The sequence below is a fragment of the Canis aureus genome, chromosome 33, assembly GCF_053574225.1.
Source record: "Canis aureus isolate CA01 chromosome 33, VMU_Caureus_v.1.0, whole genome shotgun sequence".
Classification (NCBI taxonomy): Eukaryota; Metazoa; Chordata; class Mammalia; order Carnivora; family Canidae; genus Canis; species Canis aureus.
The window spans coordinates 12001445-12021805 of record NC_135643.1 but is presented as its reverse complement, the minus strand read 5'-3'; the positions used below and the strand labels follow the sequence as shown (position 1 = coordinate 12021805).

Genomic DNA, 20361 nt, shown 5'->3' with positions numbered 1-20361 from the left:
CCTTGTTCAGAGTCTATTTTTTTTTATTGGATCTACCTTGAAGTTAACCTTCCTTCCTCTTTGTCATCTCCTGTGGGCAGAATAATTTTCTATTGATTTCTCATAAAGAAGATTTAAAAGAAAGTAGATACAGAAGGAGATACACAACTACAAAGTCTGGCTTATAAAATAGTTTCTGTGTTTCCCATTTAGTCCCCAGGTGTCTGAGCCCTAACCTCTAAGTTCTGGTTTCTTCTCTGAGAACCTAAGTCTTCCTTTCATGGCTGATACTAGGAAAATCCACTCCTTTCTGGACAGAGTCCAGCTTTTACATAAAGAATTACTCATTATTCTATGGCCTCAATAGAACAAATGATCTGAGATAAACACAGTAAAAACCCTACAGGTACCCACAAAGAATGAAGTGAAAGATGACATTAGAACCAATATAGTAGATAGTCTATGACTAAAACTAGAGCCAAAATATAGGAAAAGTATCTGTTCTATCTGCTCTTGTTGATTGAATTAATAGCCCAAATGCTTTACCCTCCTTGATCCATGTCTGTTGCATGTGACTTTGCAGTTTCTCCTATTAAAGAGGCTGAGTATATTTCATCAGCCCTTGACTTAGGTTCAGCCACATAAGTTGGTTTGACTAAAGCAATGTTAATTGTGTGATTGGACTTGCTATCTTACACCTCTCGCACTGCTTGCTGGTCCCAGGAAGATGAAAAGCACAAGAAGCAGAACCAAACTGCCCCAGCCTACCTTAATCTAGCCTAGACCAGCCAGTTCCTAGCCAACACCCAAACATGTAAACAAGTGCAGACAAAAATCTACAAATCTACCTAAATGAATTTAATCGAAATTAGCAGATCCTTAGCTGAATATCAGATGTCTATAATAAATTATTGGCATTTTAAGTCATTAAGCTTTGGGATGATTCATTATGTAGCAGTTTTGTAGGCCATGGTAATGAATAGCTTACACATAATTCCAATATTTAATTAAACATCCCGTAGCTTTTCTCTAAAAGGAAGTAAGGAATTACTATTTTTTTACTTATTAAGTATTCTCTTTGCCCAGCGTGGAGCTTGATCTCAAAACCTCAAGGTCAAGAGTCATATGCTCTTCCAACTGAGCCAGCCAGGCACCCTAGAATTCTGAAAACGTTTCAGCTGATAACTATAGATGCAAAGGCAGGCTCTTCCTTTGCTATGTTATACAAATGTTCCCCTTTCACATTAGTAAAAATGTCCAAAGAGACTTTTACTGTACCATGAATGCTTTATGGAGGTCAGTGTCTTCAGCTTGGCTTAACTGACGCAGAGCATCTTCAACTAGGTGACGTCGTCTGACTCTAAGTGTAAATGGATGGAGTTCGTTGTATGGAATCACTTGCCCCCAAGGCAGGTATTCTTTCTGCTTTAAGTCCAAAAAAAAGGAAATATTTTAGGAATCTCATAGGAAAACTAGGAAGTGTTTAATATTTCAAATAAATGGAATCTGCATAGCATATACTTATCCCTCCTATTGCTATATATACTCAGATTGTAATTATTTAAGAAAAAAGGGCATCATATCTACATTACACTATGGAGGATAAAGAGATCACAGGATGTGTGAAACCATGGCATCTAGAAATATACAGGGGGTTAGTCACCATGGAGGTACAGCTAAGTAATTACAAGCTATCTTACTTACAGTAAACGTGATCCTTAAAGGCAATATAGTGGTATTCAATATGCTGAGACATTAATCTACCATCAGTATTTTTTAAGATTTTATTTACTTATTTATGAGAGACTCAGAGAGAGAGCCAGAGACATAGGCAGAGGGAGAAGCAGGCTCCTTAAGAGGATTCTGATGCAGGACTCCATCCCAGGACCCCAGGATCACGACCTGAGCCAAAGGCAGCTACTCAACCTCTGAGCCACCCAGGCATCCCTACCATCAGTCTTAAGAAGCAGAGTTTTAGCACCATAATCCTCAAGAATATAAGAGCAGTTTAGGAGTTCAAGAATGATGTTAAATTAGGGAAAATATCAGAGGAAAGACTTGCTCAGAGAAGATATACTCTTGTTCACTTAACTGTGGTCCATCTACCTGATTTGTAGCAGAGGTCCCAGAAAATATGCTGCCTGCAGCCTTACTTTTTACCTGTTCTCAGTCACCTTACACAGTACTTCCATTTAGCTCTTTTGAATTCTCAGCATTTCCTTACCACTCTAGTCTGGATCTTATTTCTGCTGAACTCCCCTGGATTAAAAATCTAGTGTTGGACTTGTCCTTGCTTTGAACTTTAACACTCATCTAGGGCTCTTGCTACATCCTAAGGGCAAAAAGTAGTATTAGGAATCATAAACCAGGGATCCCTGAGTGGCGCAGTGGTTTGGCGCCTGCCTTTGGCCCAGGGCGCGATCCTGGAGATCCGTGATCGAATCCCACGTCGTGCTCCTGGTGCATGGAGCCTGCTTCTCCCTCTGCCTGTGTCTCTGCCTCTCTCTCTCTCACTGTGTGCCTATCATAAATAAATAAAAATTAAAAAAAAAAAAAAAGGAATCATAAACCAATGTAGCTCTTTATAGGCCTGTCCCGCAAATCATGACAGCAAGACCGGTGGATAATAGCTATCCAATTCCAGGTTTCCAGGCTGAGTGCGGTTGCCCATAGCAGCACTTTACAAGCATCTCAGAAAGGCGGGCATGTGATTCCAGGCTTGGAAAAGCCTGCCCCAGACCTCTGCCACTACTTTATACTAAGAAATTATGTGATGCCACTAGATTTCTTGGCTTTATCTTGAAGACGTTTATTGTAAAGAAGTTCCAGGTTCGTAGGGAGATGGAACAAGTGCCATTTCTGGTCCTTCCTGATTGTAGATCATCTCCTCTTATAGCCCAGGAGTCTGTAGCTCTGGGACACTTCAGCAATACTGACTCCTGAGCTACATGACCCATGGCTCAGAGTGACAGGGAGTGGCCAGCAATATCCTCCAATGACTATAGCAGGGAGAGGTATATATGGCTGCAGTAGCCCCCAACCTTCATTCACCTAACCAAGAATTAGACAAGAAACCTGCATTTTATCTTATTTTCCAGTTCCTCTACTCTCATTCTCCATGTATTGGTTTCCCTTTTCTACATTTATGCATGTGAATTGATAATATAGCTTGGAGTTCACAATTTTGACTATGTCTATCATCTCTCCTTTGGAGGTTAGGGTTGTGGAGTCTCCTTTTTAAATTTTACTCATGGCAACCACAACAAAGAGTTTTCTTCTACTCAAACTTTTCCTAATGCTTCATGATATGCAATCTGCCTGGCTCGACTATACACATAGCCCTCACTAACCCCTCACTAAGAGTAGGTCCGTTACACAGAACATTGCTGGAAAAGAAAGTGCCACAGAGGGAAGAACTTGTTTAAAGGAAACATAATTTTCTCCCATTACCAGGATGTGAGGAAAATTTAAAAAGAGGTGGCTGGAAAACAAAAGAAGACCTGTCGCATTCAAATCTTGTAAACATGTTGATGACAGACACTAATAATAGTAACTAGAGAGAGAGTCTTTATCTGTGGAATGCTTTTAGCAGGATGTACCTTGTCCATCTACATTGCTTAATATAAATAAACCTGGAATTTATGGATTTATGGGGCATGGGTCATTGGGGAATATCACATAAGCTGTATAATTAATAGAGTATCACGGAAATGTTTTATAATTGGAGTGGCTCCTTTTGTGCATGTGATGTCCCAGACTTCTCCACGTTTCACCTGATGGCCTGTATCCTTTAAATTATTAATAAAAGTAATGGGTATGACTTCTGATTCCTGTGAGTCTTTAAAGTATAAATAGATAGGAACCTTTTCTGAGGAATAACCTAACAGGCCTCAGCAATCAAAATGTGTTTGGAGGGACGCCTGTGTGGCTCAGCGGTTGAGCTGTGTCTTTGGCTCAGGGTGTGATCCTGGAGTCCCAGGATCGAGTCCCTCATCAGGCTCTCTGAATGGAGCCTGCTTCTCCTCTTTCTTCCTATGTCTCTTCCTTTCTCTGTGTGTCTTTCATGAATAAATAAATAAAATCTTAAAAAAAAAACACACAAAAAAAACATGTTTGGAAAATCTTTAGTATAACGTCTGGGAGTGGGGTGACCACTCAAATACTTAACTAACGCTGATGGAGATAAAAGAGACAAAATAGCATGTAAATGTTATGTAGGAATATTACAACTACCAGAAAAGAAGCAGAAGGAAGAGAGTAAATGGAAAACAGAATAAACTCACAGATTGACTCATAGGTATTATCTGGGAATAAAAAAATATCTGAAGGAGACTGCCTATCAAGCTCCAAGCTCTTCAGCAGATATGAAATCCAAACACTAAGATCACAGTGGTAGCTAAAACTGGATAGAGGAGAGGGAAGGGAGAGAGAAAGAGCAGTTACTAGATCATTTCAGTATTTGCTCATAGAAGGAAAACAGTGGATATTATCTAAAGAAAGTGAGGACTCAGACATTATATAATAATGAGAAAAGCAAATTAAAATTAAACTGAAATATCATGATTAACCTCTCGAATTGGAATAGAGTACAAAGCTTGATAATAGCCTGCACGAATTCAAGTGTGTACATTGATGGTAGTAACATAAATTAGTATGACCTCTATGTACAATGATTTGGCAACATTTAATAATTAAAGAATTATATTTTCTTATATGAATATAGCCAAATGGCCTGGTGGATGAGGAAAAGTTCTTTACAGAATTCAGCTAATAACTTTGGAAGGAATGATACGATTAAAAATAACACCATTTTGCAAACTTCAACCAAAGCGATGGATAAAATTATTAAATAAAATGTTGATGGTAAATATTATAATAAAGAATCATGTGGTCACCACCTGAACCCACTGATGAATCTCAGCATGAATAAAAGTAAAACAACCCGAAACAATGCATTGAAGTATAGAGAGGTGAAAGAAAATTGAGCCTAGGAATCCCATTAAAATACTTCAGCTAGGGCAGGCCAGATGGCTTGGTGGTTTAGCGCCGCCTTCAGCCCAGGGCGTGATCCTGGAGACCTGGGATCAAGTCCCACGTCGGGCTTCCTGCATGGAGCCTGCTTCTCCCTCTGCCTGTGTCTCTGCCTCTCTCTCTCTCTCTCTCTCTGTCTCTCATGAATAAATAAATAAAATATTTTTAAAATTAATTAATTAATTAATTAACAAACAAATAAAATACTTCAGCTAAAATAGTAACAATCTCAAAACCAACAAAAGTGATAAATGGGGAAAGTGTGGCAAAATGTTGATGATAAATGGAACTTTGTGATGGGGGCTCATTACACATTATCTCTATTTTGTATATGTTTGTAACTTTGGATAATGAAAAAAAAGAAACAATAGAACATACATACCAGTATTTTCAAACGGGACTCAGCTTGTAATAATTGAATTTTGGATAACAAAGTAAAAATAAATGGAAAATCACTGAAAATAATGGGACTGGAGTTTTCTGCAGGTATCTAAAAAAATAAGAGGTAACAGTTTTAATAATTCAAAGGAAAAAAACTTAATTCTTTTGCCTTATCACTTTAGATTGTTTCCCTCTATACTTTTTGGAATCTGTTTTTAAGAATTCAAATTACCGAGGAAAACTTTCTAAGAAAATGCATTTGTTTTCTGAGTGAAATATGTTTAAGTTTTCAGTGATCATCTAATTTAGCAATTCAGCATTATACTGAAGAAATTTTCAAATCTTGATTTATAAACAAGACACCTGCAAAGCTAATTAATGCATCCTCCTATAAAGTATGAAAATTTTCAGAAATAAAAATGTTAGTCTTACCAGGTTGTTATCCATAAACAGTCTTCTTTCTGCATAAAAATTCAACAAATTAGAGAGTTCATTTATGTTGAAAGTATTTTCTGGTAGTTGACAGTTAGCTGTGTTTACCTTAAAGAAAACATGACTTGTGAATTTTATTTTCTATTAATAAATGATTTAATCTATTATATATATGGCTATTATATAATTAGAACAGAGCTCTATAAACCCAATGCATTTGTCATTGATAAAATAGAGTCCTATAAAACTTGCAGTTTTTGATCTATAATTTATCCATTTTTCATAAATACCGTAAAAGATAACAGATGTTGGCAGTAGAGATTAGTAAACCAATTCTTAGGGCACAGGTTTACTGGAAACAATTTCTTTCTTTTCTTTCTTTTTTTTTTTTTAAGATTTTATTAATTTGGGCAGCCTGGGTGGCTTAGCAATTTAGCACCGCCTTCAGCCCCAGGGCATGATCCTGGAGACCCAGGATAGAGTCCCATGTCAGGCTCTCTGCATGGAGCCTGCTTCTCCGTCTGCCTGTGTCTCTTCCTGTCTCTCTCTCTCATGAATAAATAAATAAAATTTTAAAATTTTTTCTTAATTTATTTGAGAGAGAGAGAGTGAGAGGGAAAACATAAGTGTAGGGGGAAGAGGCAGAGGAAGAAGCAGTTTCCCCACTGAGCAGGGAGCCTGATGCAGGGCTCAATCCTGAGACTCCAGGATCATGACCTGAGCAAAGGCAGACGCTTAACTAACTCAGCCACCCATGCTTAACCAACTGAGCCACCCAGGCACCCTCTGGAAACAATTTCTAGGTTTTGGGAATAAAAGCACTGTAAAAATCCAAGGTACTTTTGAAAAATTTAGCCCTTTCTCCATTAATTAATGAATATTAATTTAGCACACACTATTTGTCAGGTGTGGAACAAAACATAAGCTAAAAATTGTCCTTGCTGACACACAAGTTACTGTCTGGTAATAGTAGTTGGCAAAATCTTTCTTAAATCCAAACAGTAGGGATCCCTGGGTGGCGCAGCGGTTTGGCACCTGCCTTTGGCCCAGGGCGCGATCCTGGAGACCCGGGATCGAATCCCACGTCGGGCTCCCGGTGCATGAAGCCTGCTTCTCCCTCTGCCTGTGTCTCTGCCTCTCTCTCTCTCTCTCTCTGTGACTATCATAAATAAATAAAAATTAAAAAAAAATCCAAACAGTAAATATTTGTGCTTCAGATAATACAATCTCTGGTGCAACTATTCAACCCTGCCATTTTGAAACATAAAACAGCGTTAGACAATAGGTAAACAAGTGAGAGTGGATGTGTTCCAGTAAAACTTTAACAAAAACACAAGGCTGACCATGGGTATAGATTACCAACCCATGACCCAGAGTCTAATAGGTAAAAACAAGTAATCAGGCATGAAAGGTATTTTCTGATTGGGGAAGGACTTCAGGGGTTCAAGGCTTCCCAGAGGAAGCAATTACAGAAAATCAACAACCTAAATAAGCCTTTATCACATCAAATTAATCCAAAAGATACAAGGCAGGAAATAAAGAAACTAAGAATATAAATTAAGGAAATAAAGAACATGTACAGGGGAGAGAAGATCAACAAACACAAAGGTTGGTTCTTTAAAAAAAAAAAAAAGGCAAAGAGGGCAGCCCCGGTGGTTTAGCAGTTTAGCGCCGTCTTCAACCCAGGGTGTGATCCTGAAGACCCGGGATCCAGTCCCATGTCAGGCTCCCTGCATGGGGCCTGCTTCTCCCTCTGCCTGTCTCTTTCTCTCTCCCTCTCTCTCTCTCTCTCTCTCTCTCTCTCTCTCTCTGTCTCTAATAAAAAATTTTTAAAAAAATCTTTAAAAAAAAAAGGCAAAGAACCATTATAAGGAATGAAAAATGGGATAAACCTACAAGTTTTGATGTATGCTTTTTCTTAATGAAAGAAGTACATTACAAAACATCTTCAGGGGCATCTGAGTGGCTCAGTGGTTGAGTGCCTGCCTTTGGCTCGGGTCGTGATCCCGGGAGCCTGGGATCGAGTCCCATATCGGGCTCCCACAGGGAGCCTGGTTCTCCCTCTGCCTATGTCTCTTCCTCTCCCTCTGTGTCTCTCATGAATAAATAAATAAAATCTTAGAAAAAAAACCCTTCAGCTCTCATAAAATTTCTCACTTTTAAAATTTCCAATTTTTTTCTGCCAAAGATTTTTCTTTTATACATTACTTTAAAAAAATGTCTGACTTCTCATGATTCTTTGTCTTCAACTGGCCATTCACAATAGCATCAGATGAAATGCTTAGAAAAAATTTAACCAAGGATGTGAAAGACCTGAACACAGAAAACAATAAAACTTTTTTTAAAAGGTTTGTTTGTTTGTTTATTTATTTATTTATTTATTTATTGAGAGAACATGAGTGTGGAGATGAGAAGAGGGACAGAGAGAATCTCAAGCAGACTCCCTGCTGAGTATGGAGCCTGATGTAGGGCTTGATCTCAAGATCCTGACATCATGACCTGAGCCAAAATTAAGAGTTGGACACTCAACCAGCTGAGCCACTCAGGCACCTTGAAAACTGTAAGAATTGGGGATCCCTGGGTGGCTCAGCAGTTTGGCGCCTGCCTTTGGCTCAGGCCGTGATCCTGGAGACTGGGGATCGAGTCCCACATCAGGCCTCCGGCATGGAGCCTGCTTCTCCGTCTGCCTGTGTCTCTGCCTCTCTTTCTCTGTCTTTCATGAATAAATAAATAAAATCTTAAAAAAAAAAAAACTGTAAGACTTTGGTGAAAGAAATTGAAGAAAATACAAATAAATGGAAAGATACCCTGTGTTCATAGATCAGAACTAGTATTATTAAAAATGTCCATAGCACCGCACCTATCTATAGCCTAAATGCAAGCCCTCTCCAAATTCCAAAGGCATTTTTCACAGATACAGGAAAAGCAATCCTAAAATTTGTATGGAACGACTAGACTCTGAATAACCAAAGCAATCCTGAGAAAGAAGAACAAAGCTGGAGGGCTCACAATTCCAGATTTACAACAATACTATAAAACTATAGTAATCAAAATGGTATGGTACTAGAATAAAAATAGACACATAGACCAATGGAACAGAATCAAGAGACCAAAAATAAACCTTTACCCTATCAACTAACATTTGACAAAGAACCCAAGAATACTTAATGGGGAAAGGACAGTCTCTTCGCAAAATGTTGGGACAACTGGATGACCGTTTGCTTAAGAATGAAATTGGAACCATATCATATACCACTCAGAAAATTTAACCTGAAATGGATTAAAAACTTATACATAAGGGCAGCCCTGGTGGCGCAGTGGTTTAGCGCCGCCTGCAGCCCGGGGTGTGATCCTGGAGACCCAGGATTGAGTCCCACGTCGGGCTCCCTGCATGGAGCCTGCTTCTCCCTCTGCTTGTGTCTCTGCCTCTCTCTCAATCTGAATAAATAAATAAATAAATCTTAAAAAAAGAAACTTATACATAAGACCTAAAACTGTAAAATTAAAAGAAAACAGGGGAAAACCTCCTTGACATTGGTCTTGGCAATGACTTTTTTCGATATGACAACCAAAGCAGAAGCAACAAAAGTAAGTAAGTGGGACTACTAAAAACTAAACTAAACTACAAAGTTTCTGCAGGCAAAAGAAATAATAAAATGAAAATGCAACCAATGAAATGGGAGAAAATATTTGCAAATCATATATTAGATAAGGAATTAATATCTAAAATATATAAAGAACACATGCCACTGAGCAAACAAAACAAAACAAAACAAAGCATCTGATTTAAAAATGGGCAGAGGAACTGAATAGATGTTTTTCCACAGAAGACATATAGATAGCCAACAGGTACATGAAAAGATGCTTAACATCCCTGATCATCAAGGAAATGCAACCCAAAGCTACACAATGAGATATCCCCTCGTACTTATTAAAATCACTGTCATCAGAAAGACAAGAGGTACGTGTTGGCAAGGTTGTAAAGAAAAGGGAACCCTTTACACTGCAGGCAGGGATATTAATTAGTGCAGCCACTATGGAAAACAGTGTGGATATTCCTCAAAACATTAAAAATAGAACTACCATATGATCCAGCAATCCCACTTCTGGGTATATTAAAAAAATATTCATCTGAATAAATATATTCATTTCAAAGGAAATAAAATCATTGTCTCAACAGGATATCTGCACCCCCATGTTTAATGTGGCATTTTTTACAAAATCCAAGACAGTAAAACAACTTCATTCATTTATCCTGGATGGATGAGTGGATGAAGAAGATGTATATATACATTAAATATTATTCAGCCATAAGAAAGAAGGAAATCCTGCCATTTGTGACAACATGGGGGGATCTGGAGGACATTATTTTAAGTGAAATAAGTCAGAGAAAGAAATATAGGTATTTATGAGCTGAACTCAGAAAGTGGAAACAGAAAGTGGAATGGCAGTTGTCAGGGGGTGGAGGAAATGGGAAGATTTTGATCAAAGGCTACAAACTTCCAGTTATAAAATGAATAAATATTTTAAATAAGTATATCAAAGCAATATGTTGTACACCTTGAACTCTCACAATGTTATATGTCAGTTATGTCTCAATAAAGCTAGGTAAAAAGAAATATACTACTTTAGAAATATTGGTGCATTAGTCCTTCTGAAAAACACTAACTTTTATACATAATATTTTCTCTTGTTGGGATTGATATTTTGTGATGAATTTTTTTTTATTGTCATATAGCAATTTATATTTATAAAATCATCTTATATTAGCTAATTATTTTTAATTGAACAATACCAATTTAATTCTGCTCTTTTATTTAAAGTATTCTGGCTCCTCCCTATCTCCCATAATCATTAGGTTTATTAGTAGCCTAACTTTAAGTTACTTCTAAATTACTACCTTTAAATTACTTCTAAATTATGTTAATACTCTACTGAAAGTGCTGAATCATTCTCATTTTTGAGTATTTGAGCATCTAATATATATAATATGTAATATAGACTATATAAACTATATAATAGTGTAAAATATGTAATATATAAAACATGTAATGTATGACTAGAGTCTAGCCAATAAGCAAAACAAGCAAAATTTTGAATTGCAAAGGACTGAATAAAACATTTTCTATTTTTGAAACAAAACAAAAGAAGACTCCATTTTGCAAAGACCTAAGGGATTTAATTGAGTAAAATGGTATATATATCTCTTCACTTTACCTTATGCACTTCTTTCATCATTCCTAGAAGAGCTTTAAGATTGCAGTGACTCTGATTGGTTTGAGTCCAGTGATAGAACTGAGAGATGATGGCAGTTTTAAGCATCTGGACCAGTGTGTTGAGAGAAGATTCTTGCAAAGATGCCCAACACTGTTCTGAGGGGTATAAAATCACTAGGATAAACATGCATCCTCCAAAAAAATCCCCTAGTTTCTACTGGGTTCTTTAATGTATGAAATAGATAATAGTTTCCATTTCTGATGGCAAAACTCATAAAATATCTTAGGATATCATCCTAGACATTTATTACTCACAGATGTGAAAAAAAAGTGTTTTTCCCTGATTAAGTATCATTGGAATTAAAAGTACAAATTTAGGGCAGTCCAGGTGGTTCAGCGGTTTAGTGCTTGCTGCCTTCAGCCCAGGGCCTGATCCTGAAGAACTGGGATCGAGTCCCACGTCAGGCTCCCTGCATGGAGCCTGCTTTTCCCTCTGCCTGTGTCTCTGCCTCTCTTGCTCTCTCTCTCTCTCTCTCTGTGTCTCTCATGAATAAATAAATAAAATCTTTAAAAATAAATAAATATTCAAATTTAGGATTCTTAGAAATTTGCTAATAGCTTATATTAATATTTGACTACTAGATTTCATGATTTTTGAACTGAAAATTCTAGAGAGTATCTAAAAATCTGAAAGCACACATAAGAATATATACACACACGTACACACATATAATGTCACCAAGGACATTTTTGATCTGAAAAAATGCAATATTACCTATGTTTTCAGACATTATGAACTGTTGGTATATATGGATATATTTTTTAATTAACTCATTAACAATATAATATTACTTATCTCCAACTTGGATTTTTGTATCTTAATTCTCAGAAAACAAACCTATCAAATTTTAAAATAGCTAATATAATTAAAATACTATGACCCAGATGCAGGAAAGACAGATATATATCTTAGAGATTCCATAAAAGGACTCAAATAAATACACATGATACTTGAGTATATGATAAAGGTGGCACTGCGTATTGATGGGAATGAGACATCATTGAATAAATGTGTAGGGACAACTGAAAATTGATTCAGAAAAATTGTAATCAAGATAAGCTCCATATGGATTAAAGGATCTTTTTTTTAAAGATTTATTTACTTGACACAGAGAGAGAGAGAGAGAGCACAAGCAGGGGTAGCGTCAGGCAGAGGGAGAGGGAGAAGCAGGCTCCCCATGGAGCAGGAGGCACCAAAGCGGGGCTTGATCTCAGGACCCCAGAATCATGACCTGAGCCAAAGGCAGACACTTAACAAACTGAGCCACCCAGGCACCTCATGGATCAAAGATTTGAACATAAAAATGAAATAAAAATTCTAGTACGAACAGGCTTCCTGGCTACCTCAGTAGAGCATGTTACTCTTGATCTCAGGGTCATGAGTTCAAGCCCCATGATGGGCATTGAGCCTTCTTTAAAAAGAAAAGGGGGATACCTGGCTGGCTCAATTGGAAGAGCATGTGACTCTTGATTTTGGGGTTGTGAGTTCAAGCCCCATATCAGGTATAGATTACCTAAATAAGTAAAACTAAAAAATAATTCTAATAGTAGTATGGGAATTTTTATTTTTTTAATTTCAGAGTAGACTTTTTGGAGTACGATCTAAACATAGAAACCATAAAAGAAAATGTTCATATACTAGACTTCATAAAAATGTTATAAAGAAACAAACGTTTTTGTTGGTTTTGGTTTTTTTTAAAGATTTATTTATTTATTTGAGAGAGAGAGAGAGTGCATGCCAGCAGGGAGACAGGCAAAGGAAGAGGGAAAGAATCCCAATCAGACTCCCTGCTGAGCATGAAGCCTGGCACAGAGCTTGATCTCAGAACCCTGAGATCATGACCCAAACCAAAACCAAGAGTCAGACATTCAACTGACTGAGCCACCTTTGTACCCCTTCATAAAAATGTTTTAAGGTAATTGTGCATTCAAAAATACCACAAAGTGGGATCCCCAGATGGCTCAGTGGTTGAGCACCTGCCTTCAGCCCAGGGCATGATCCTGGAGACCCGAGATCGAGTCCCACATCGGGCTCCCTGCATGGAGCCTGCTTCTCCCTCTGCCTGTGTCTCTGCCTCTCTCTCTCTCTCTCTGTGTGTCTCTCATGAATAAATAAATAAAATCTTAAAAAAAAAAAATACCACAAAGTAAGGAAAAAAAACAGAGAAAAAGGATTTATAACTCATTTTTAAAAGATTTTCTTTATTTGAGACAGAGAGAATGAGCAAAGGGAGGGGCAGAAGGAAAAACAGATTCCCTGCTGTGCACTGAACCTGACACAGGGCTTGATCCCAGGATCCTGAGACCATGACCCGAACCAAAGGCAGACACTTACTAACTGAGCCACCCAGGTACCCCAGATTTGTAACTCATATTATTGATAAAGAATTAATTGGCTTCATCGTTTAAAAGCTCCTAAATAAAAAAGAAAAACACTAACCACACATGGGAAAATGGGTTTATAAGAAAAAACTGATAGTTCTCAGAATATGATATACAATGGAATTGAGATACAGAAAAACCAGCACAATCTTATTCATAATGAGAAAATTAAAATTGATATTAAGAGATTCTTTTCTTGGGATCCCTGGGTGGCGCAGCGGTTTGGCGCCTGCCTTTGGCCCAGGGCGCGATCCTGGAGACCCAGGATCAAATCCCACATCGGGCTCCCGGTGCATGGAGCCTGCCTCTCCCTCTGCCTGTGTCTCTGCCTCTCTCTCTCTCTCTCTCTGTGTGACTATCATAAATAAATAAAAATTAAAAAAAAAGAAGAGATTCTTTTCTTAATGGCAAATACCAAAGTTTGATAATACTGTAGAAAAATGTGTGGGCTGATGTTGTCATATTTGTTGATGAAGTGTAAACTGGTACATCCTCTGTCAGGGCTATCATTTTGCACTGCATGCAATTTACTTAGACTACCACGTGAATGGTAACCACTTAAAGTTGTGTCATTTGCCAAAATTTCTCAAAATTTTAAATGCACATATAATTTGATCCAGTAATTGTGCTTTCTGGAATTTTCCTTGTCTGTGTAAATTTATACACATATAAAGAAATGCCTGTTAACACTATTATAGTAGCAAAAATTTAGAGACAGCTACTTATAGTATATCCTCCCGATAGAATACTAATAAGCCATTAAATAGAACCAGGCAGTTCCTATAATAGAACAAACATATCTTTATGATATACCACTGAGTGGGAAAAAACAAGGTATCAAAAAATGTGAATGGTGTGCTACCATTAAAAAAAGAAAATATATTTCTCTATTTTTTTAATACATATCTTTCAAAGTTTACACACAAAAAACTATTTTCTATAACTGCTTTCTGGGAGAGGGACTGAGTGGCTTATATTTCACTGTATATACCCTTTGTACCTTTTTAAGCTTTGGAGCTTGAACATTAGCTTAAAATTGTAAAAGGACATCCCATAATATTGAATAAAATAAGTAAGAACACAAAATTTAACATTTGCTTTTCATCACTGATTTGTTGGGGAGGAAAATTTTCCGCTATCCTTCAAGTTTCTTTTAGCTGGTCTAAGAATTGAATTGATATGAGACAGATTACAGAAAATCAAATTTAATTTTGTATGTGTGAGGGCTCTGTAAGTGTATGAGGCCCACAGGCAGTCTGGCAATTGAGGCTTATATGCCATGCAGAGTTAAGGAGAGGAGGGTAGGAGTCTGAGTCTTCAAAAAGAAGGAAGACACTTCACAGGAAGATGAAAAAGAGTAAATGTTTGGTAAACAAATGTTTGCTGGGCCATTCAGAAACAATGGATACATAGAGAAATTTTAACAGACTTTGCTAATCTCCTCCCTGTCTACCGTACCTAGTTCATATTATATTATAGGTACCCTTGGTGATAGCTCCCTTCTTGGAGCAAGTCTTATATCTTAATTCTTTTAGGCAGTTAGAGGGAAAGTCAGAGTTTCTTCCTGAGCCTTCTGTTTCTTAAAAATAGTCTAGAAAAATCCACATGCTAAAGAGACACATTTTGGAGTGGCAAATTTTGCTTCCCTGAAGGTGAAAATACTTCAAGTTTTAAAACAGGAACAAGAAGTTTTATTTAAGTTTATTTATCTTGACTGGATTCTCTATGGTCATTAAACCCTGATATCAAAGCCATGTCCAAGTCTAAGAGTTACACATGCTTTGTGTAATAATGATTATAATAATATTATGTTAATCTTTTCAAACATTCACATACCACATATCCAAACATATGTGTATTTTTAAATCCTCTATCCAAAATTTGCTCCAGCTTTTACTTTAGTGATTCTTTATTGAGAGTACAGATAAAGTGATAAAAGTAATCAAACTTACTCAGGATCTTTGAAGATTGGTCTCTCATTTTACAAACAGCTTCTGCAAATGGAACCACCAGATCCATCCAGTTCCTAGGATCATGCATCACTGGACATTCTGGGAGCAGAAGGAAAACTAATAATGCTTCTCGGTGTAAAGAACGACATGGAAGAGCTCTGAGTAGATTATCCTTGAGACATGTAGTTATCTGCAGTTGAAAGGATCAGGGAAGGCCCAGCATATATTAGATACAGACTATAGTGAAAACCAAGCTATGGGCCTAGGGGTTTTGTTCCACAGTTTTCCAATGGAATAATCATTAGTTTTCCTCAAACCTATTGTTCAAACTCCATCACTCCTTGCATCCCAAATGCCCCTAAAGTATTATGTGAGAGCCATCCTCCCTATTTTATATTGGGGTGCATGAAGGAAATAAAGTGAAATCATATGTGCACGTACATACTGTGTGAATCATGGAGGTCACTCAATTAGATACTGACAGATGAAGGATCCGTACCCAGATCTATCTGACTTAAAACCTAACATGGCAGAGATAATGCCATATGTTCACCTCACCAATCCTGTTTCAATTTCAAGATGGCATTTCCAGCCTACCCTGCAGTTACGTGGGGCCATATGACTGAATTCTGGCTAACAGTATATGGGTGAAGGTGATATATATCACTTCCAGGCATGACCCCTGAAACCTCTCATGGAACCTTCTATACTCTTTCCTTATCCACCAACCAAATACAAGAGATCTGGAGGATTTCATGGCCCCAGTGCTTAGGATTCCAGACAGAAGGAGCCCAAATCACTCCTCAGTGAACCTGTACAGAGGTGGGAAGTTTAGCAGAATATGCCATTCTGGCATGAGGATTATTTTGAGCTGAAGGCAAATGAGAAAAAGCAGATAAATAAAATCTTTAAAAAAAAAAATTTCCTTACTCCCTACAGCCCATTGACAAATCTTTATTTATTTATTTTTTTTTATTTTATTCATGATAGGCACACAGTGAGAGAGAGAGGCAGAGACATAGGCAGAGGGAGAAGCAGGCTCCATGCAGGGAGCCTGACGTGGGATTCGATCCTGGGTCTCCAGGATTGCGCCCTGGGCCAAAGGCAGGCACCAAACTGCTGCTCCACCCAGGGATCCCCATTGATAAATCTTTAAAACAGGCAGAGTGACCTTCCTCTAGGGACTCAATTGCCTCGATGTTAATACTTTGCTAAGGGCAAAAGACAATCTTAGGCCAACCCTCAGGATCCTGTAAATCTACTTTTAATATATAAAAATTGCTTTAGAAATTTCCTTTATCTCTAAACCCCCCAAGATACATGTTGGCAGATACGTGTTGGCAGTCTTCCCCAAGCATATGACCCACTGATACACATCTGGAGGGTCTCATGACTAAGACTCTATTAGATGCTAATAAATGACCTTTTCCTACCAATAGCTAGCTTCCTAAAGGACGTGAAAACCTTGCTTCCAAATTCCTTAGAGACTTAACGCTCTCCCTAACTCCCTCCCAACTTGAAAGTATATGATGGGCCACTCCTTAGAACCCCAGTGCCGCTCTTTCTGCCCATGGGTTCTGTCCCTGTGCTTTAATAAAACCACCTTTTTTGCACCAAAGACAGCTCAAAAATTCTTTCTTGGCCATTGGCTTCAAACCCTAACATCTTTTCCTACATCAACATCTACTATTCTTTTTCATCTTGAAACTAAACATTTCATATCTACTACATGTTAAAGAACACTCCCCTTTTCCCTTCAAAATGTAAGGACCTCAAATGGTATAAAGATGACTTTAGGGGCACCTGGGTGGCTTAGTCAATTAAGGATCTACCTTTGGCTCAGGTCTTGATCTCAGGGTCCTGGGATTGAGCCCCTGTGTCAGGCTCCCTGCTCAGCAGAGAGTCTGCTTCTCCTGGTCCTTCTGCCCCTCATGCCCTCCCCCTGCTCATGTTCTCTCTCTGGCAAATAAAATCTTAAAAAAAAAAAAAAAAATGACTTTAAACCAAAGGCATGTGTGATACAGCTGACACAGAAAGAAGCCTTCAGATCTTCCCTTATCTGACTAAAGGCAGGGCCTTCCAAGAGTGAGGCAGCCATAAATCCCCCTGGAGGGCAAATTTCACTGCCAGGAAAAGATCAGCCACTTGCCCTTGGATGAGAAATCGTGTAAACAAACATTAGCACAAGCCATCATACCTTCCATTTGGCCTCCGTACAGCCTATGTGTCTCCCTAAAAAGTCTATTTATTTTCTCTTGGAAACCTCTTCTCTTCCATTCCCTTTTCCCTATTAATTGGTATAGAAGCCCTCGACCCAGGATGCCTGGGGCTCAGTGGTTGGGCGTCTGCCTTTGGCTCAGGGTGTCATCCTGGTCTGGGGATCCAGTCCCACATCAGGCTCCCTGTGAGAGGCTGCTTCTCCCTCTGTCTCTGCCTCTCTCTGTGTCTCTCATGAATAAATAAAATCTTAATGAAAAAAAAGAAGAAGCCCTCGACCCTAGCTCTTCTAGCTCTTCGCGGAGCCTCTTCATCTGAATGCTCCCCGCAAGCACAGGAATAAAACTTGTGTTCTTTTCTCTTGTTAACCAGCCTATTGAAGTTTGCCGGCCCCCAACACATCAGCCTGAGTTGGTAGAGGGAAAGTTTTCCCACACGGCCCAGAATTGCAAAATACTAATCTGGAATAGACCTTAAAAGAGAAACTGAATAAATGAGGATCCCAATAAAAAAGGTAAAGAGGGGATCCCTGGGTGGCTCAGCGGTTTAGCGCCACCTTCAGCCCAGGACGTCATCCTGGAGTCCAGGGATCGAGTCCCACATCAGGCTCCCTGCATGGAGCCTGCTTCTCCCTCTGCCTGTGTCTCTGCCTCTCTCTCTGTGTGTGTCTCTCATGAATAAATAAATAAAGTCTTTAAAAAAAAAAAAAAGTAAGGAAAATGTGACCCAGGGACACCTGGTGGCTCAGTAGTTGAGAGTCGGCCTTTGGCTCGGGTCATGAACCCAGGGTCCTGAGATGGAGTCCTGCATCAGGCTCCCTGCGGGGAGCCTGCTTCTCCCTCTAAGTCTCTGCCTCTCTCTTTGTCTCTCATGAATAAATAAATACAATCTTAAAGAAAATGTAACCCAAAGAGGAAGAAGATTCATCTCAACTAGATTTGACATGGATCTCAAAAGAGAGAACCGCCTTTCCATTCCCCCAGTCCAGGTGAAGTTTATCTTGCTTCCAAAACAAGGCAGGAAACCACAAATGTTGGAGAGGATGTGGAGAAGGGGGAACCCTCCTGCACTGTTGGTGGGAATGTGAACTGGTGCAGCCACTCTGGAAAACTGTGTGGAGGTTCCTCAAAGAGTTAAAAATAGACCTGCCCTACGACCCAGCAATTGCACTGTTGGGGATTTACCCCAAAGATACAGATGCAATGAAACGCCGGGACACCTGCACCCCGATGTTTCTAGCAGCAATGTCCACAATAGCCAAACTGTGGAAGGAGCCTCGGTGTCCATCGACAGATGAATGGATAAAGAAGATGTGGTCTATGTATACAATGGAATATTCCTCAGCCATTAGAAACGACAAATACCCACCATTTGCTTCAACGTGGAGGGAACTGGAGGGTATTATGCTGAGTGAAATCAGTCAATCGGAGAAGGACAAACATTATATGGTCTCATTCATTTGGGGAATATAAATAATAGTGAAAGGGAATAAAGAGGAAAGGAGGAAAAATGTGTGGGAAATATCAGAAAGAGAGAACATAAAGACTCTTAACTCTGGGAAATGAACTAGGGGTGGTGGAAGGGGAGGAGGGCGGGCGGTGGTGGTGAATGGGTGACGGGCATTGAGGGGGGCACTTGACGGGATGAGCACTGGGTGTTATTCTGTATGTTGGCAAATTGAACACCAATAAAAAATAAATTGATTATTAAAAAACAAAACAGAACTAGTGCTATTTTCATATATATGCGAATGGTTATTTACCTCTCAAATATTGTTTTTTCATACTGAAAAGAAAAACTCTATATTTAATGTACATTTACACGTGATTTTAAAAGTTCCAGCATCTAATACAGTGTCTAGAATATAATGACCTCATCATAAACACTAGCCTTCTCCACTATCACACACAGTCCCTCTGACACAACTTCCAACAAAATTAAACTGCAGTCATATTGGATCCTGTAAAGAAATTCTATTGCTCTACTTGTCAAGTAAAAATTGGCCATTACCACAAAAGAAATCCATTGTGTTTCTGTTAACTTCTTGAAGGTATCTCTTGCCTTTTTTAAGTCCACATCAATGGAAGTCGTTTCTGCAGATTCTCTTTGGATACAAGAGATGTAAAAAAGAACAAAACAAAACAACACATAAACAGATGGAAAAGAATATTTCTATACTCCATACATGTTTATTGTTTTATTAGTTAGCTGATATAAACTTTTTTCTTAAAGCTTGCCCCTTTCGAAATAATCAATTTACTTGGCACAAAAAAAATTTTTTTAAAGCTTATATCCTCCTAAAAGAGAGTAGGTAACAGCTTATTATCTCTAAAGTAGCTACTAAATAAATAAATAAATAAATAAATAAATAAATAAATAAAGTAGCTACAAGTTGTGGGCTGCAATAATAGCAAAATTTTGTGTGCCGTATCTGAGAACTGAAACTACTCCCCCACCTGCCCCCACACCTTACCATCTACATCTACATTACTTTAGGATTCCACTGTTTCATTAGTGTGGCTTCACTATTCCAAGAGACCCTAGCCCAGGCAAATGGTTTGATTGTTCATTATAGGGACTTCCTTTTGTTTTTTTTTTTAAAGATTGATTTTTTCTTTTTTAAGATTTTATTTATTCATGAGACACAGAGAGAGAGAGAGAGGGATGCAGAGACACAGGCAGAGGGAGAAGCAGGGTCCATGCAGCCTGAC

At 38.4% G+C, this 20361-nt stretch overlaps 1 protein-coding gene across 3 annotated transcripts in view; it reads right to left on the bottom strand.

Moving 5' to 3' along the window:
- Positions 1-20361, bottom strand: part of HERC6 (HECT and RLD domain containing E3 ubiquitin protein ligase family member 6) — a 55496-nt gene that overhangs the window by 10820 nt on the left and 24315 nt on the right. Inside the window, exons 11-16 of one of the 3 annotated variants that reach the window (XM_077882828.1) lie at positions 19661-19754; positions 15434-15623; positions 11041-11195; positions 5824-5931; positions 5393-5500; positions 1258-1404 (exon numbers count right to left, since the gene is read on the bottom strand). In XM_077882828.1, the coding sequence (XP_077738954.1) occupies positions 1258-1404; positions 5393-5500; positions 5824-5931; positions 11041-11195; positions 15434-15623; positions 19661-19754 (802 nt within the window). The remainder of the gene's footprint in view (positions 1-1257; positions 1405-5392; positions 5501-5823; positions 5932-11040; positions 11196-15433; positions 15624-19660; positions 19755-20361) is intronic. The other 2 variants (XM_077882826.1, XM_077882827.1) reach the window with 2 other exon arrangements.